The 16647-nt window shown below is 43.2% G+C and overlaps 1 protein-coding gene across 1 annotated transcript in view; it reads left to right on the top strand.

The window, feature by feature from the left end:
• QTRT2 (queuine tRNA-ribosyltransferase accessory subunit 2) overlaps positions 1 to 4255 on the top strand; it is a 33863-nt gene extending 29608 nt beyond the window's left edge. Inside the window, exon 9 of the mRNA XM_084843109.1 lies at positions 2032 to 4255. Coding sequence (XP_084699235.1) covers positions 2032 to 2263 — 232 coding nt within the window. The 3' untranslated portion in view covers positions 2264 to 4255. The remainder of the gene's footprint in view (positions 1 to 2031) is intronic.
• Positions 4256 to 16647: the final 12392 nt, after the last annotated feature.

The raw sequence follows: 16647 nt of genomic DNA, 5'->3' as shown, positions 1-16647 counted from the left end.
CCCATCTTCCAATGGTATACTGACATATCTCTGGTTGCACTAATACATTTAGTTTTCATGGCAAGAATACTGGGGTGGGTTGATGTTACCTTTCCCAGGGATCGTATTTAGTCTGACCTCTCTGCCATGACCTTCCCGTCTTGGGTGTCCCTTCACGGTTTAGCTCATGATGTCATGGAGGTGCTCAAGCTCCAGCACCATGACAAGGTAACGATCTCCTTTGCTGGAGTTATATGTGCTTACCTGGGAGTAAATCCCATTGAACTTAATGGGACTTCTGAGTAAACATGCATAGGATTGTGCTGTAGGTGTCTTGAGAGGAACAGTGATTGGTTCATAACACTTGTTGTTGTTGTTCAGTCGTTAAGTCATGTCCGACTCTTCGTGACCCCATGGACCATAGCACGCCAGGCCTTCCTGTCCTCTGCTCTCTCCCGGAGTGTGCTCAAGTTCATATTCATTGCATCGGTGATCTCATCCTCTGCCGTCCCCTTCTCCTTTTGCCTTCAATGGCCAATAGTTAGAAAACATCCAGAGTACAGTTAATGTGTACTTTAACCCTTTTTGAGTAATCTTATGCCCTCAGAGTTTCTGTTGAATATGTATATCTTTAAAGTGATATGTTGCTGAATGGTTTTGATGCGTTCCACAACTATGCCTGGGTACAGACAACACGATAACCCACACTCAAGCGTTGAATATAGTTGTCATTGAATCATGGGCTCTGTGTCAACCCACAGTTCACAACCCAACAACAAGCCATGGGTTCTCTTCATGGGTTGTTCATGGTTAACAAACCATAGTTCGTTAGTGCAGCTGGGTTCAAACAATACGATAACCCACAGTTCAACAACAACTCACACTCACCTTGTAGTCCATCCCTGAGTGTGAGTTATCATGTTGTCTCAACCCAGTCTATACGTATGTCCTGGCCAGATTTAGTATAGAGAAAATTAGTTGATTACCAACATTTAAAAAATTAACTAGAGATTATAAGTGTCGTGATTTTTTATGTTGTGCTTGGAACAGGCTAGACGGACGAGCTTGTATTTTGTAAAAATCATGAAGTCTTAAAGAGATCTGAACAATCTTAGTTGTCCATTCACAAGGGAAGTTCTTGGACTCATTATTGCCTGTGGCATAGTAGAGGTCCAGGGTGTCTCTTGCCAACGTGGTGCTTCTGCAGCTGTCTTATTATTGTGGTGTATGGGTCACCTGCTGAGCTCTGCAGTAAAATGTGGCCTTATTCAGGAGTTTTTCTTTCCATGCAAGTTACTTTGTGTAGAGAGATTAACTCTGCCCTGCTGTTGTGTCCCTGCTGGCCTGCTCCATGATGTCTACACACTGGAGGAAGGTTCAAAGGGGGGAAACTGCCAAATACGCATATTGCATCTAATAAGGACAGCCTATGTGTGTTCAGCAGGCTTTCCCCCACCCCCATACCTTCCATCAATACATTTTTCTCTCACTTCATGTAGAGAGAAAAATGACTGAATAGGACTAACAGAGAGCAGATAGCAGCAATGTAGGGAAGGATGAATCTGCCATTTACCATGGAGGAAGCTCATCCTATTATAGTAATTAAAACATGCTAAAGCTCTAGGTTGGGTGGGACATGGTAATATACATTTTCAGGCTCCACAGCATTCCAGTTGAGGAATTTTTAATCTGATAACTCATCTGCTAACTGCTATTAGAGCAATGGTTTATTATACCCAGGGTATAATAAACAATTTTAATTGCGGTAAAACATTTAGTTATCATTTCACTTACAGTAAAACATGCCAATACTTTTCTAGCCCCTTGGAGCAGGGATCTATCCTCTTATTCTTTGTAAAGTGCTATATATGTGGATGGAAGTGATGTCAGTAATAATATTTTGGATAGCTATCCTTTAGCAATTAGACAGAGCCACACAATGATTCATAGTTGGCCTATTAGCAGTGTCCCATTGTGCCTAAGGTGTAGGTTTGGAATATTGCTTTATGGGTTTGGGGCTGTAAAATGTGATGCTCTTTCTTTCCTTCTCAGGTACCAGACTGATTTTCGTCCTTTAGTGAATGGATGCTCATGCTACTGCTGTCAGAATCATAGCCGTGCCTACATCCATCACCTTCTCATGACCAATGAGTTGCTAGCTGGCGTCTTGCTTATGATGCATAACTTTCAGCACTATTTTGGGTTCTTCTGTTCTGTCCAAGGTGCTCTGAAAGAAGACAGGTTGGAACAGTTGAGAACGATCATCAGCAGGCAGGCACTCTGAGGCCAGAAATGGATAAATAGTACAGGGAGAAAAAGAACCCATGACGGAGGAAGCGCCATATTTTGCCTACCAGCAGTTTCATGTCAGCTGAAACACAACCCTGCTGGTCCCTGCAAGTCCCTGCTGGAGTATTTTTCTCACTAGTTGTCTTATTAAAGGAACCAAAAAATATAAGAGCTGAGGACAGTTTTAGAGATATCCAGCACTAAACTAGACATGAATTGTATCTGTAATCCATGAAAACCCGGAGATTACTAGAGTTGGAATGAGAAGAAAAGAATATAAATGAATCAAGGCAGAAAAAATGTTAGCAACCATTTGCTGGCAAATAGCTGCCCATTTAGGATTTTATTTAGAAAGTCTCCTGAAAGGAGGTGAAACGTCTGGAAAGAAGGGATCCTTTTTCTAACAGATTCTGCCTTACATGGACCTCCAGTTCATAGAGTACAGAGCCATTTTGCAAATGGTACCAATCCACACAGCACTCCACACTCTTGCCAGCCAGAGAGCTGTAATGCTGCATTGTCGCTTCCCTGTTCCAGAGTATCAGCCAATTGGCTGTCTTAGTCCATGGCTTTCATAAAATGCTCCCAAACAATAGCTTTTTTTATCATAGAATAGTAGGGTTGGAAGGGGCCTATAAGACCATCGAGTCCAACCCCTGGTGGTGGTGGTTATACTTTGAACAATTTTCCTCTTGTATGTTACATTTCCCTCCCATGTAGGTATGTGGATGGTAAGAAGCATGTATTGATTAAATATGGCTACACAAATGTTGTTTGATGGGGCTTTGAGAATATGTAGAGAGTACAGAAGAAAAGATATTTTACTCTTCTGTATCTTATTCAGCACGGTCATATTCTTTTTACTGGATGCCTTTTTGTACAAATAGAATCTTATAAAAGTTTTATTCTTGTATTTCATGAGAAACATTAATGAACCATTTGTAGATTTCTCAGAAACAGCATTGCATAAAAAAACATAGGCACTGTAATGTGTGGGTCCCAATCTAGAGATCTTTGCATTCACATGTGGGCTGCATTCTTGCTACTGTACATGAAGATTAGTGTGTGTTTACCCACCAAACAATGGTTTGTACAATCAGCTTTGCAAAACCTAATTGCCTGTTTGAAGGCATTTGGGTTGGGGGCTGAATCCAGACCACTCCTTCCTCCCAAATAGGTGATTTGCACTGTCAAAGTTCACTGCAGTGACCCTTTGCTAAAGCATGTGATATGGATTTGATTTGGTATTAATCACAGCTATCACCGCTCTAGGGTTTGATACAAAGGTGCAGCACCTTTTTCTACACCTGAGGTGTGATGCAGCAGGATCAGGGCAATAAGGTATCCAAGAAGCGATATTGTCTTAACAAACCAGGAGGTGGGAAGGGTTCCAGTCTTGTATCCAACCATAACTGTAACTTATAAAAATATGTTAATAATTTATTATGATTTCCATTTCCGGGCCTGATTCAAAGTGCTGGTGTTAACATTCAAAGCCCTTAACGGCTTGGGGCCAGGTTACCTGAAGGATCGCCTCCTCCCATATGTGCCTGCCCGGACCTTAAGGTCATCATCAGAGGCCCTTCTCCGTGAGCCCCTGCCAAAGGTAGTGAGGCGGGTGGCTACTAGGAGGAGGGCTTTTTCTGTTGTGGCACCCCGGCTCTGGAATGAGCTCCCTAGTGAGGTTCGCCTGGCGCCTACATTGTACTCCTTTCGGCGCCAGGTGAAGACCTTTTTATTTTCCCAGGCATTTTAGCTTTCTAAATTTTTATCTTTGCTGTTTTAAATCTGTATTTTAAACTCCTGTACTGCTGCTAGGTTTTATTGTGGTTGTATTGTTATATTGTGGTTTTAATGTTCTATATATTTTAAATTGTTTTATTGTGTGTTGTTTCGTTTTAGTTTTTGTGAACCGCCCAGAGAGCTTCGGCTATTGGGCGGTATAGAAATGAAATAAATAAATAAATAAATAAATGATAATTTACTATAATATGTAATAATGATATATTATAATTTATTATAATAAATTATGATGATGATGATGCAACTTACACAATACAGAAACCCATGATTAATATAACAGGAAGAAAAAAATGTAAAATCAATATAGACCATAATCAGCCCAATAATAAAAATAAATACAATAAAAACATAATCTAAAAACAATACAATATGAAAGTGTTCAGCCACAAATACACAAAATTTCCCTGTACTCACAGCCTAGAATGAACATCACAAAAGCAATCAACAACAGTTGGGCCACAACTAATGTCCAAATGCCTGGGAAAATAAATACAGCTTTGCCTGGTTCCAAAAAGATGAGTGTCACACCAGACAGACTTCCTTGGGGAAATAGCCCCTTATGGAACAATCACAGAAAAGGACACGCACACGCCCAAATTTCTCTCATGGGGGCACAAAGAGAAGGGCCTCTGAAGCTGACTTCACAGACCTGGTAGGTTCATATGGAGTGTATTGATCCAGGGTTCTGATTCTTTCAGATCCCAGTCATCAATCAGATTCTTTGGATTACCAAGATTAAACAAGCCACTTGAGCAAAATGGTGACAATTTATTGATAGAAAATGGATGCAGAATATATACATGCAAAGAAAGTTCACATTTTCAGCTAATCAAGCTTTCATAGCTTGCTGTCTCTCGGGGTCTCCACAACAGACAGAAGCTGTCCCTCAGGCCGCAAAAGTTCTCCAAGCTGGTTGTGTGCATATTGCCCCATGAAGAGAGACCGAAGATCAAAACTAGCCCGCTTGCTTTTATAGCTTTCTCCCTTGGCTTAGGAGCTGACAGGGAGAAACACACAGAAACACACTGTCCTCCCAGGGGTGGGGGGTGGGGGAGAGAGGCTTGTCTCCGCCTCGACGGCCCTTGAAACGTCCCAGCCTGGGAAGCTAATAAGAGAGAGCCTCTAGCATTCTTACTTAGGAGTGAAATCCTCCCAGCTCATGGGTGAGACAAGACACTACTCTATGAGAAAAAGGTGAGTTAGCCAGGCATATGCACAGTTGTTGACATATGAAATTGCACTTGCTTGATACCAATTAAAAGTATGTGAGAGGCTCACTATAGAAGCTCTGCCCCTGATCAAGGGGCCTGGTTTTATAAGCAAAAGCCTGTTAAAAAACGACTAGCGGTCAAATTACACAGGTCTCTATGCATTTGGGAACACTGGAACCCCCATTTTCTGCTCACTGACCAACTTACTACATGGGGAGAGGTGGCCCCTGAGGTATTCTTTTTTTAGTTGCCATGGCGCAACAGGGTCCTTGGGGTGGGGGTGAGCTTCACCTCAGCTAGCTGATTTTTGGCAAGGGGGCTTTTTTGCTCCTTAATTATGCAACCCAATGGAGATCACTCCATTGACTTGTATAGGGAGTGAAAAAGCTCCCCTGCCAAAAATTGGCTAGAGGGGGGAACTAAGGGCATTCTCCACCAAGGACGCTTGGGTCCACAGGATCCTTAGTGGGGGATGGACTTCACCCAATTTTGGCGGCGGGGGGGGGGGCTTTTTCTCCATGCATATGAATGGAGAAACTGGGGGTGTGTGACCAGAAAGAATGAAAGAGCCAAGGAGGGAGGAGAAAGAGAGACCAGAGAGAGAGAGAGGAGTGGGGGAAGAAGGGAACCAGAGGGAGGTGGTGGGGAGAGAAAGAAGGGAACCAGAGAGAGAGAAAAGAGGAGACAGAGAAAAAGGAAAGTAAAAGCAGACAGAGAGAGAGAAAGAAAAAGGAGCCAGTGAGAGAGAGAAAGAGGAGCCAGAGAGCAAGTGAAAGGGAGAGGAGCCAGAGAGGGAGAAGGAAATAAAAGAGGAAAGAAAAAAGGGGAGCCAGAGAAAAGGAAGGAAGGAAGTGAGAGAAGGAGGAGCCAGAGAGAGAGAGAGAGAGAAGAAAGAAAGCCAGCCAGCCAGCCAGCCAAAAAGGGCAGCACACACATGGGATGCACATTCATATACACACACACAGATAAGGGGGCACTTATAACATTTTTGTGCTTGGGCCCTCAGCCCCTACAGCAGTCAATTTACAGCAAGGTCTACCTGAGACAAAGGACAACAGAATGTATCTCCCCCGTCCCTGGTGCTACCACCCACCTACCTACCGCCATACAAAAGACACCAGTGATAGGACAGTGTCCTCACTGCATGTGAAGGCATCAAACTAGCTTAGGGGGCATGAAGCAGGGTACATGGTGCACACCACTGTCTTCCCAACACCTCACTGATACTGCACACCTGCAGCATCTGCTACTTGAAGCAGCTGCCTCACTCTGCCTAATGGTAGGGCTGGTCCTGGGCTGTTGCTGTATAGGGCACAGGACCATTCACTTCTGTCTACAATGAGAGGGCACATGCTTTGCATGCAGAAGGTCCTATGTTCAGTTCCTGGCATTTCTAGTTAAAAGGATCTCTCCCATAGCAGGACTGGGAAAGGCGTCTCTGCCCAAAACCTTGGTGAGAGTAGACAGTAGTTATTCAGAAGGTCTAAGGATCTGACTCAGTATAGTGTATTTTCATATGTTTGTTGAGGAGGCTCTTTCAGTGTCTGTGCAGGGAAGGATCATGCCCATCTTCTTCACTCCACCCCCATGGGCTACTTGATGCCCAATACATTCCTTGACAAAATTAAGCTTGTATTGCCCGCAACAGCTTTAGAAACTGCAATAATATGTACCAAACACCAATATTTCAGGGATGCATCCCTGACTGAGAGGATAAAACACTTACACCATACAACTTCATTAATTTCTAATTAATAAAATGAGTATAGTAGATGTTTATGTGCTTCCAGAAGCTCTTCTGGAGAGAGTGGCCGTGGTTACTTTATTGTAAACAAGTGCATATATTTCAGATGAAAATTACTGAGACTATCAATCATCAGACCAATAACTTGCAAATATCTTCCTCCTTGTTTGGGCTTTATTGTTGTGTGATGGATTGTTATCCTTTTAAAATATGCTGCCTATATATAGTGTTCGGATTCTACTCTTAATTGCCATTTTATAGTATTGATTTTTTAATTTTTTTGTGGCAAGGTTTTGGTATAAACACTCCTAATGATGCTACATTTTTAGCATTGCAAGCTACAGATACTGCAGGCACGTGGGAAGCTCTGTGACCCCAAGCTAATTTTTGTCTGCTTTGAAAACACTGTAACCTGGTTGCAGGAATGCTCTTCTGGGGCATCCCTGCACTGCAGTGGTACTAGGGTTGCCTGCCCTTCAATGGGCCCCATCCCTATAGCAGATGAAGTTTATCTCCATGTTGTGAAAATCTTCACCTGCTGACTTTTGCCCTGACTGGCTGAAAGTTACTCAGAATGTGTTCTGATAGCTGATAGCTTTTAGGTGCTTGTAAAAGTTTCTATCTGTGCTCTGGATTTCACAAAACTTTATGTTCTGAACCAATTTCCGTAGGCCTGTAACACTTAACCCAAAGGTCTCCTGACTGTACTCCTATTCCACCTTCATTACCTGATTCTGACAATGGGCACAACCGTCATTTAAGAGCACGGCAAGGCTGCAACCTGCATTGATCAAGGAAAATCAGCTCTCTAGAATGATGGTGATCTTTGCCACCCCTTTGTTACTTTGATTTCACTTCCATTGGCTGAACTGCATGATGCATGACTACAACAAGATGCAAAGTAAATGCCACAAGTCCATGATCTGAATAAGACTCCTTGGCAGAGACTATGTGACCTCTCTGTTGTCCATTGCCTAGTGCACTGTCAATGCTAATTACATGTTAGAGGTCAGTGGATTAAAAAGAGGGAGGATATCATCAGCATACTGAGGACAGCCTACTTCAGCTCTCCACATTCACTTCCCATCATCATGCCAGTGGCCGTTGGTACCCGCTGGGGCTGGTGGGGCTGAGGACAGGGTCACCAGAGGCAGACCCCAGCAACCTATACCACAGAAGGGAAACTGAGGCACATGAATGTTAAGATCATAAGTACAAAGGAGGAGGAGAAAAATTGACACAGCCAGACAAAAGCATTCCTTTGGATCTGCGTGTTTCAGCAACAACTCCAAAAGCACAGGGAATCAAGTGACTATAAGATTATGAGTGCAAAATGCTGGGGGAGGAGAAAGCCACGCAAAATAATACCATTATCTCAGAGCCACACAGAAAAGCAGTCCATGGAACCCCTGAGCAAATTCTGAGAGCATCCAAAATCCACCCCCTTTGCATGTAACAATAATAATAATAATAATAATAATAATAATAATAATAGTAATAATTCACACAGCCACACAAAAGCATTCCTTTGGAGCCACATTTTTTTCTTCTTGTTGTTCCAGCAACAACCCATATTGTACAAATAAGGAAAATGAATGAAATAACTTTACGCTTATGAGTGTAAAACCATGGTAGTGGGGCAGGTGAGGGAAACCACTCACCGCAGGCAAAAAATTAATGCACCCCTGCAGACTCACCAAAGCAAAAATCCACTCGCCCCAGGCAGAAATCCTCTCATCCCAGTAACACACGCACACATCCCAACCCGCCATTGCTCCTGCCAACTAGCTACAGCATCCTGCTGCCACCACCCCCACCCCATTACTAAGCACACAGCAACATTTTTTATTTCATCAATCTGTGATTTTCAGGCTCCAGCCATTGCTGCCCCCATTTTGTGACTGCAAAAAAGACTAGAAAAAAGGAACCATTCTTCTCTGCACAGGTGCACTGCATCCTCTTCCTTTTACAATCCAACTCAATTGGCTATGGGCACCCAGCATGGACACCCTGCCTTGGGGTAAACATTCAGATCCTGCACAAATGCAGGAGAACCAGATCAGCCCATGTTTTCAGCAGTGAGGTGGAATCTCCCCCCGCTGCCTCATTGCCAGCTGAATTGAGGAATAGGACTGAGCATGAGCACCTGTCGCATATGCTCTCTATGAGCCCAGAAAGCCACAAAGCTTGCAGGGCCAAAAGACCAGTTTGGGGAATAGTATCGAGCATGTGTGTCCAATACACATTCTCAGGATGAACCCAGGAAGCCATGGCGCTTCCAGGGCTGACAGACCAGGTAAGGATGGCAGTGGATGTGCCACACTTGCAACTAAGGGGGAGGAAGGGGACCAGTGGGGGGTTGCTGTAGGGGTCAGAGCCCCCACCCAACCTACGTTATAGCACTGCCTCTGCACCACACACTTCCCAATTTATGCTTGTGGGCAGAGTCAGCCCTTCCATTAGGCAGACTGTGGCAGTCACCTCAGGCAACAGATGCTAGCAGGCAGCAGCAACGTGCTGGAGGAAAGAATTGTGTGCCACGTGGCCTGTTCTGTACCCCCTAAGTTAGCCTGCTGCTTCAAGTGCAGTGGAGAATGCTGTCCCATTGTCAGTGCTGAGGACAGATTCATCTTCCCCCCCTGTTATTGTGAATTTCAACAAACAAAACAAAAAACAACATAACCCCCCCCCCCAAGTATAACAACATTCTAAAACCCTCAGTTTTGAATTATTGCAATATTCTAGAAAGAGTTAAAAGGGGGGGGGAGTATAGGTTACACATAAACTTCAGTAAAAGCAGACCAAATATCCACATATAAGTCCATTTGCAAGTTGCGCCTATATACTACTCTTTCAAATGTTGGTAGCATTGTTAAGTCTTCAATCCATTGCATTATAGGTGGTGAGCTTTTATCCTTCCAGTATCGTAGTAACAGTCTTTTAGCAACCAAAAGGGCGTGAAAAATCCATTTACGCTGACCGTGTGTTACATTCCAAGAAGCAGGTAAGTAATTTAAAAGAACATTTACATCAGCTTTCCAATACAAAATTTATCCATATAATAACTTCCTCCCCAAAGGAGCCAGCCATTCAGCATTTCCAAATCATACGAATAAGAGAAGCATTGACTGAATTACAACTCCAACAATTAGCCAAATTTGACAAATCTTTATTAAAAAGATGTTGTGGCATCCAATAGACCTGAAACAAAAGTTTTTGCTGAATAAGGCGTAACTGAAGATCTGTTGAGATGTCTGATACAGATACCAAAATGGCAATCCATTGATTAAACAAAATAGGACATTCCAATTCCCTGTTGCATTCCTGCTGTAAACCCCTTGTATCATATTTATTCATTGATAATAAATATTTATAAACATGAATCGTAGGTTGATATATCTGATCAGCTTCAGTGAGTATTTCCAGTAACAAAGGAGACTCTGAAGCAGTAAAAGCAGCAAGACTGAATCCAGATACCAACAAATGTTTCAGTTGCAAGTACTGCCATTCCGCTGTAGCGGGCAAGTCAAATTGCTCTTGCAAAGTTGAAAATAACAAGAACTCATCATCAACCCCCACTAATTGATCCAGGGTAAAGATCATTTCATCTGTCCAGGTCCACCATAAAAACATTTTCTTTCCGATTCTTAAATCTGGATTTCCCCATAAAGTCAGTTTAGCATGGGAAAATGGGTCAAACTGTAATTGGCATGATATTAAACGCCACACTTCTCTAGCTGCCAAAATTGTGGGAGGAGCTATGTCTGCCTTAATATGCCAAGAACCTAATGCCATCCATTTAAAGAGATGGCATTCTTCTCCAGACAAGAAGATTCCAACACTGTCCAAGGTGGAAAATCTAATCTAAGTGGAAAATATCAAAATTTAATAAAAGTCAGCAAATAGGCCTGATGGTACATAACTAGAACTGGAAAACCGAACCCGCCTTCATTAATTGGAAGTTGTATCCTTTACAAAGATATTCTTGGTGAAAAGGAACCCCACCCAAATTTACGAAACAAAGCATTGAGTTTTTGGAAATATTTGCCGGGTATAATTATAAGGATCCCATGTGAAGACAGATTCATCTACTGGTCAGCTTTCATACATGAAATGGGAAGGAGGCAGCATTTTGTTCTTTGTTTCAGGCAGCAAAATCTCGGACCAGCCCTGCTTGTGGGGCTGGTGATAAGGATCAGTTTGGGATCAGATTGTATGTTATTAATACTGGACAGAGCAACTCAAGACGAGAGTAGGGAGAAGGCCTACCAGTGCCATATCACACAAATACAAATATAGGCATCCCCGACTGTTATTATCTTATTCAAGGTTTTGTTTCCTAAGCAATTGAAGTTATTGCTATGAATAATAATTGCTGTAGCTCTCAGGGACTGTGTGTTGTTGGGAAGTAGATATTTCCAGCATCATCCAGCGTCCACTGAAGTTTTCTACTTTGGTAAGGTGAGAAAGTTTTAATATTACTTTTGATATGTGCAGAAACTCAAACTACAGACCATTTCAGAGGTGTTTTAAGTTTTACCCTCTCTTTTCTATGTTGAATGCATTTAGATGTACTCTTCTACTCCCTTTTCAGACAGGGGCTGGAGAAGTGAATCCCTCATAAAAATCTAACCACCACCAACCTCTTCATCTTTTTAAAAATACCATGTACAATAGACAAAATAAAGCATTGAAAGAGATCTCTCCAGTGTTTGACTAAAACCTTGCGTCATTATACTATATTATACAGAAGGTCGTGTCCTGCTGAAAAAGGATCAACATGGCTTCCACAAAGTATGTGCTGTCTCCCTAATGTTCAGAGTACTTTGAGAGTGTCAGTAAACATGTGGACAGGGGTGATCCAGAAGACAGTGTTCACTTGGACTTCCAAAAGGCTTTTGACAAAGTCCTTCATCAAAGACTCCTGAGCAAACTTAGAAGTCATGGAATAAGAGGACAGGCCCTCTTATGGATCGGTAACTGGTTAAAGAACAGAAAGCAAAGAGTAGGAATAAATGGTCACTGGATGGGTATAAACAGTGGGGTGCCAAAAGGATCTGTTTTGGGACCAGCGCTTTTATTAGGAGTGAGCAGTGAGATGGCCAAGTTTGCTGATGACATTATTTAGAGTGGTTAAAACAAAAAGGGATTGCAAAGAGCTCCAAAATAATTTCTCCAAACTGGGAGAATGGGTGTTAAGGTGGCAAATGCAGTTCAATGTAAGCTGATGTAAAGTGATGCACACTGGGCCAGAAACAATCCCACTTCATGTATGCAGTGATGGAATCTGAGCTGGCAGTGACCAACCAAGAATAAGATCTTGAGGTTGTGGTCGATAGCGCAATGAAAATGTTGAGCCAGTGTGTGACTGCTGTGAAAAAGGCAAATTCCGTGTTGGGCATAATTAGAAAAGGAATTGAAAATAAAACTGCCAATATATCAGAGGCTTCTCATCTTTCTTTCTACTCTCTACTCTCCCCAATTACTCTCTGTATTTATTGACAATATCACTATCCATTCCATTGACCAGGCCTGAACCCTTTAATTCTTCTTATTTATTCCCAGTCTTCAGTATGTCACTAAGTCATATCACTTTTCCCAGAACACTGACTGTTCCTCAGCTAAAACTGGCTCTTGTTCTGGCAATCTCTCAGTTTGAACACTACAATCTTAATTATTAAGGTTAATGAAAATGAATGCCATTTAGTTACAAACATAAAATAAATTAGCAGCATTATTGATCATTGTCACCCAATATTTTATTGGGATTTACAAACAGAGACCTGGAACATGTGGAAAAGAGTGGAGCAATGCCAGAGGTGGCTGGAAGAAGTTAGATACAAACAGATACATACAATGCGATGGATCAGTTAGGGCACAATCCTATGGCCACAAGACAACATCTAGACTGCCACAGAATTGTTCCCAGGAATCCAACTCCCCTCCCCCTCCCCCACTGCCTCATAGAGGTGTGGGTTGTCCACGGCTCCATGCTTGGAAGAGCAGCCCATAGCTGCCAGAAACGGGGTGTTCTTGGGGGCAGGGAGGGGACCATGGAAGTGCTGTTACAACACTATACACCCTCTGGCCTCCCCCTCCCACCACTCTGAGGCACCCTGGCTAGACAGCTGAAATCGGCCATCTAGCCACAATTGCAGGGTGGCCGGAGCACAGAGGAGAAGATCCCCTCCATGCTCTGCTTGCCCTGCATTGGATAGTTGGTTGCCTCCAAATTTGGAGGCAGTCGACTATCCCCACAGGATTGCGCCCAAGAGGATGAACCAAATTTAAAAGCCCTCACTGGTCAGTCAGCATTGGGATCACAGGGATGAATAGTATCTACTTTCCTTCAACCTTTTCTTATTCATAGTTAAGATCCTTTTAGAACTTTCGCATAGTCAGCAGTCTTATCTCTGGAGGATAGTCTAAATGACAAAAATAATGGAAGCAAACTTCCATTCAAACTACTGTAGCTAATCCAGCAGACATGAAATCGTCTAGAAATAATAATAATAATAAGCTGCATGCACTGCTTGCATTGGCTCTGCACAGAAAAGCTGTCACTCACCAGTCACTGTGGCGTGCAGGCGGGTCATCTGAATCCACCGCCTCGTTATGTTCAGATGGCTCCTTGTTGATGAAGGCAGAAGTGCATTGCTAGGGAAGCCATGGAGGTAAAGGGCAGGCCTGTTCTTTGCTGATTAAAAATAGCTCTGCCGTACAGTTCAATTAGTCTTGCTCATAGCTATGGGAGTAGGCTTATTAAAACTGGCAATGATTCGTGGGGCAGGTAGCCAGAAAGGTCAGGCCTGCAACACCAGTCTGACAGCAGCTGAGCTCTGTCTTCCAAAGACATTTAAGTAATTAGGTTAGGATTGATTTCATAAATTTTTTTGTTGGTTGTGCAAAATTTTTCTTGTCTCCCTTTCTTGAGGGAGGGTCAAGTCCAGTTTTGTGTATTTCTGGGCCTTCTGCAGGGAAATGCTATTGTTTACTTGCTCCCACAATCCATCATTTGCCCTCTTGGTTCGCTTTCTGAGAATCAGGAGAACAGCAGGGAGGGTAAGTTCAGGGTTGCACCATGTCTGGGGTTATGTTTGGTGGGCCCATCAAGCATCCATACACCCCATGTAGCTGACCTATCTACGTGGTACAAAAGTCATGCCTCTTACACCCCATACTTAGGCGTTAACAATAACTATGCATTATATGCAAACATTAAAAATCGCTTTGGGAGGAAGCTATTGAAAGCAAAGAAATGGGAATAGATGGGTGCTTAAGTTTTCCCCCTGCCTGCCACTTCCTGGTTTCACATCCAGTTGGCTTACCCACCCCCACCCCCATGCAGGGTTTCAAATGGGTTAGTCAGGGTACATCAGCCTTCCCCATCCTGTGCCCTCCAGATGTGTTGGGACTGCAACTCCCATCATTCCCACCCAGCATATTCTGGCTGAGAATGATGGGAATTGCCATCCAACCCATCTGGAGGGCACCAGGTTGGGGAAGGCTGGTGTATGTCATGCAGCTACAATCTGATTAAGTGGACAAATTCCCCTACTATATCTTTTCTCATCTCCTGGGAAGGTTACATGGAGAATACAAACCACTGTGTATATGTATTCCTGGCCTGTGTTGCACTGGAGCTGGGGTTCGCAGGGTCAAAGCACTGGAACTTTTTGATTAGCAGTATGATGCCATCATCTGCCATCTCCCTCAGACTTCTCTGGGCTGGTTCACATGATCACAGTGAGGGAAATAAGCCACAGTGGCTTATTTCTCACGCTGCGTGTGCTAGTTGGATTTCCAGTGTCATCTGAACCTGGGCAGCATGGCTTGTTTGGGGGCGGGCACAACCCTCAAATAACCCAACAATAGCCCATGGATTATTTGAGTGTTGCTGCCCCCTCAAACAAGCCAAGCTGCCTGGGTTTGAATGACATGGCAAGCTGTACCAGGAAGGGTAATTAGGGAAATCTAACCGGTGAGTGACCAGCAGGCAAGGCGGGCTTAACAAGCCACTGTGGCTTGTTAACCATGCCACGATCCTGGGAACCAGGGCTCTGTTTTCTTTGAGTTTAGCTGTAATCCTCGCAGTAGCTCGGGGGCATGGGGGGCAGATAGATTTTTCCAGAAACAATATATTATTTTGAGCTATCTCTGTTGTAACGCAAAGTATTGTGGGGTGGCTTGGTCTTGAATGGGCAATTAAGAGCCATTAGCTTTACAAAAGACCTGTTCCTGATGGAGAGACTGCTAGAAGGGGTTTGTTGATATGGATCAACATAGCTGTCTGCAATTTTGGACTCTTCTTGGGAGTGTGGGTGTGGGGACTGTCATGATAAGTATTTGCACTTCAGAATTTACCACTACACCATTGTTCCTGGCTGACTTCTTATTTTATTTATTTATTTATTTATTATTGCATTTATATCCCGCCTTTATTCCTCTTGCAAGGAACCCAAGGCAGCTTACATTATCCTCCTCCTCTCCATTTTATCCTCACAACAACAACCCTGTGAGGTAGGTTGGGCTGAGAGTGTGTGACTGGCCCAAAGTCACCCAGTGAGCTTCCATGGCCAAGTGGGGACTAGAACCCGGATCTCCCAGCTCCCAGTCCAACACTCTTGCCACTACACCACACTGGCTCTTATATAACCAGACGCAGTGAGACAGTAGTGGGTTAATGCAGGTAACCCAGCAGTGTTGGAGATACTTCCCCATGTTTCCTTGTAAAAGATTTTTCCCTGTGTTTCCCTGTAACCGACCAAGAATGACTAGATTAATGAATGATTCATCTCACGTTCAAGGGCTGTTTGCTCATAAACCACACTTTATCAAGACTAACACTTGCCAGTGCCAATCTATTTTATCCCGATTAGGTTAATATTCCTCTTACCCATATAGCTCAACAACAGCATTGGAAATACTGTTGACTAAAAGTGTGGCTCAGTTTGTGGTACAGCCATTTGTATGAGCAAACAATTGTGCGAGCAAACAATTTGTGTGCACAAAAAATTAAGCCATAACTTTTTGCAGAACTAATTTACTGTATCAATTTTATGAAATGAATAAAAAAAACCCTAAAAAACAAATCCATCTCCTTGGCATGCTGTCATTCCCCAACTGCTAATTGGGATCCATATTCATTAAGATACTAAGACAGCAACCTCATGAACAGCTAGTACTACTCATGATGGGTGATCTCTCCTTGGCTCAGTAATTATGAGCTTTCTAGGAAGCATAATGTGTGGGGGGGCGGGGGGGGAGGAATTCTTATTTTCTGAGAGTCCTCTCCCAGCTTGTAACATTGGTGCATGCACACATGGGCCTTAGCATGTTTCCTCCTGGGAACTATAATTCCTAGCATTAGTTGTGGCAGACTGCTGCTTGGAAATCACACACACACACACACACACACACACACACCCAAATGCATATGAGAACAAGAGACATATTTAGATGTGGATGGGGAACAGCAGCCATATAAAACATTTGCACGAAACAATTAAGATAATTGACCCAAATGGTGGGTGGTCTGCTCACATAGGGCAGTATCCAACTGTGCCATTCCATTAGTGCAGATGACATTGCGCTAGCAGAAACTAGTTTCTGACCTATGTT

The sequence above is a fragment of the Heloderma suspectum genome, chromosome 3 (assembly GCF_057233095.1).
Source record: "Heloderma suspectum isolate Gila_16-S chromosome 3, 16-S_ref, whole genome shotgun sequence".
NCBI classification, from domain to species: Eukaryota; Metazoa; Chordata; class Lepidosauria; order Squamata; family Helodermatidae; genus Heloderma; species Heloderma suspectum.
Note: the sequence above shows the minus strand (reverse complement) of the source record. Positions and strands in the feature narration are given on the sequence as shown.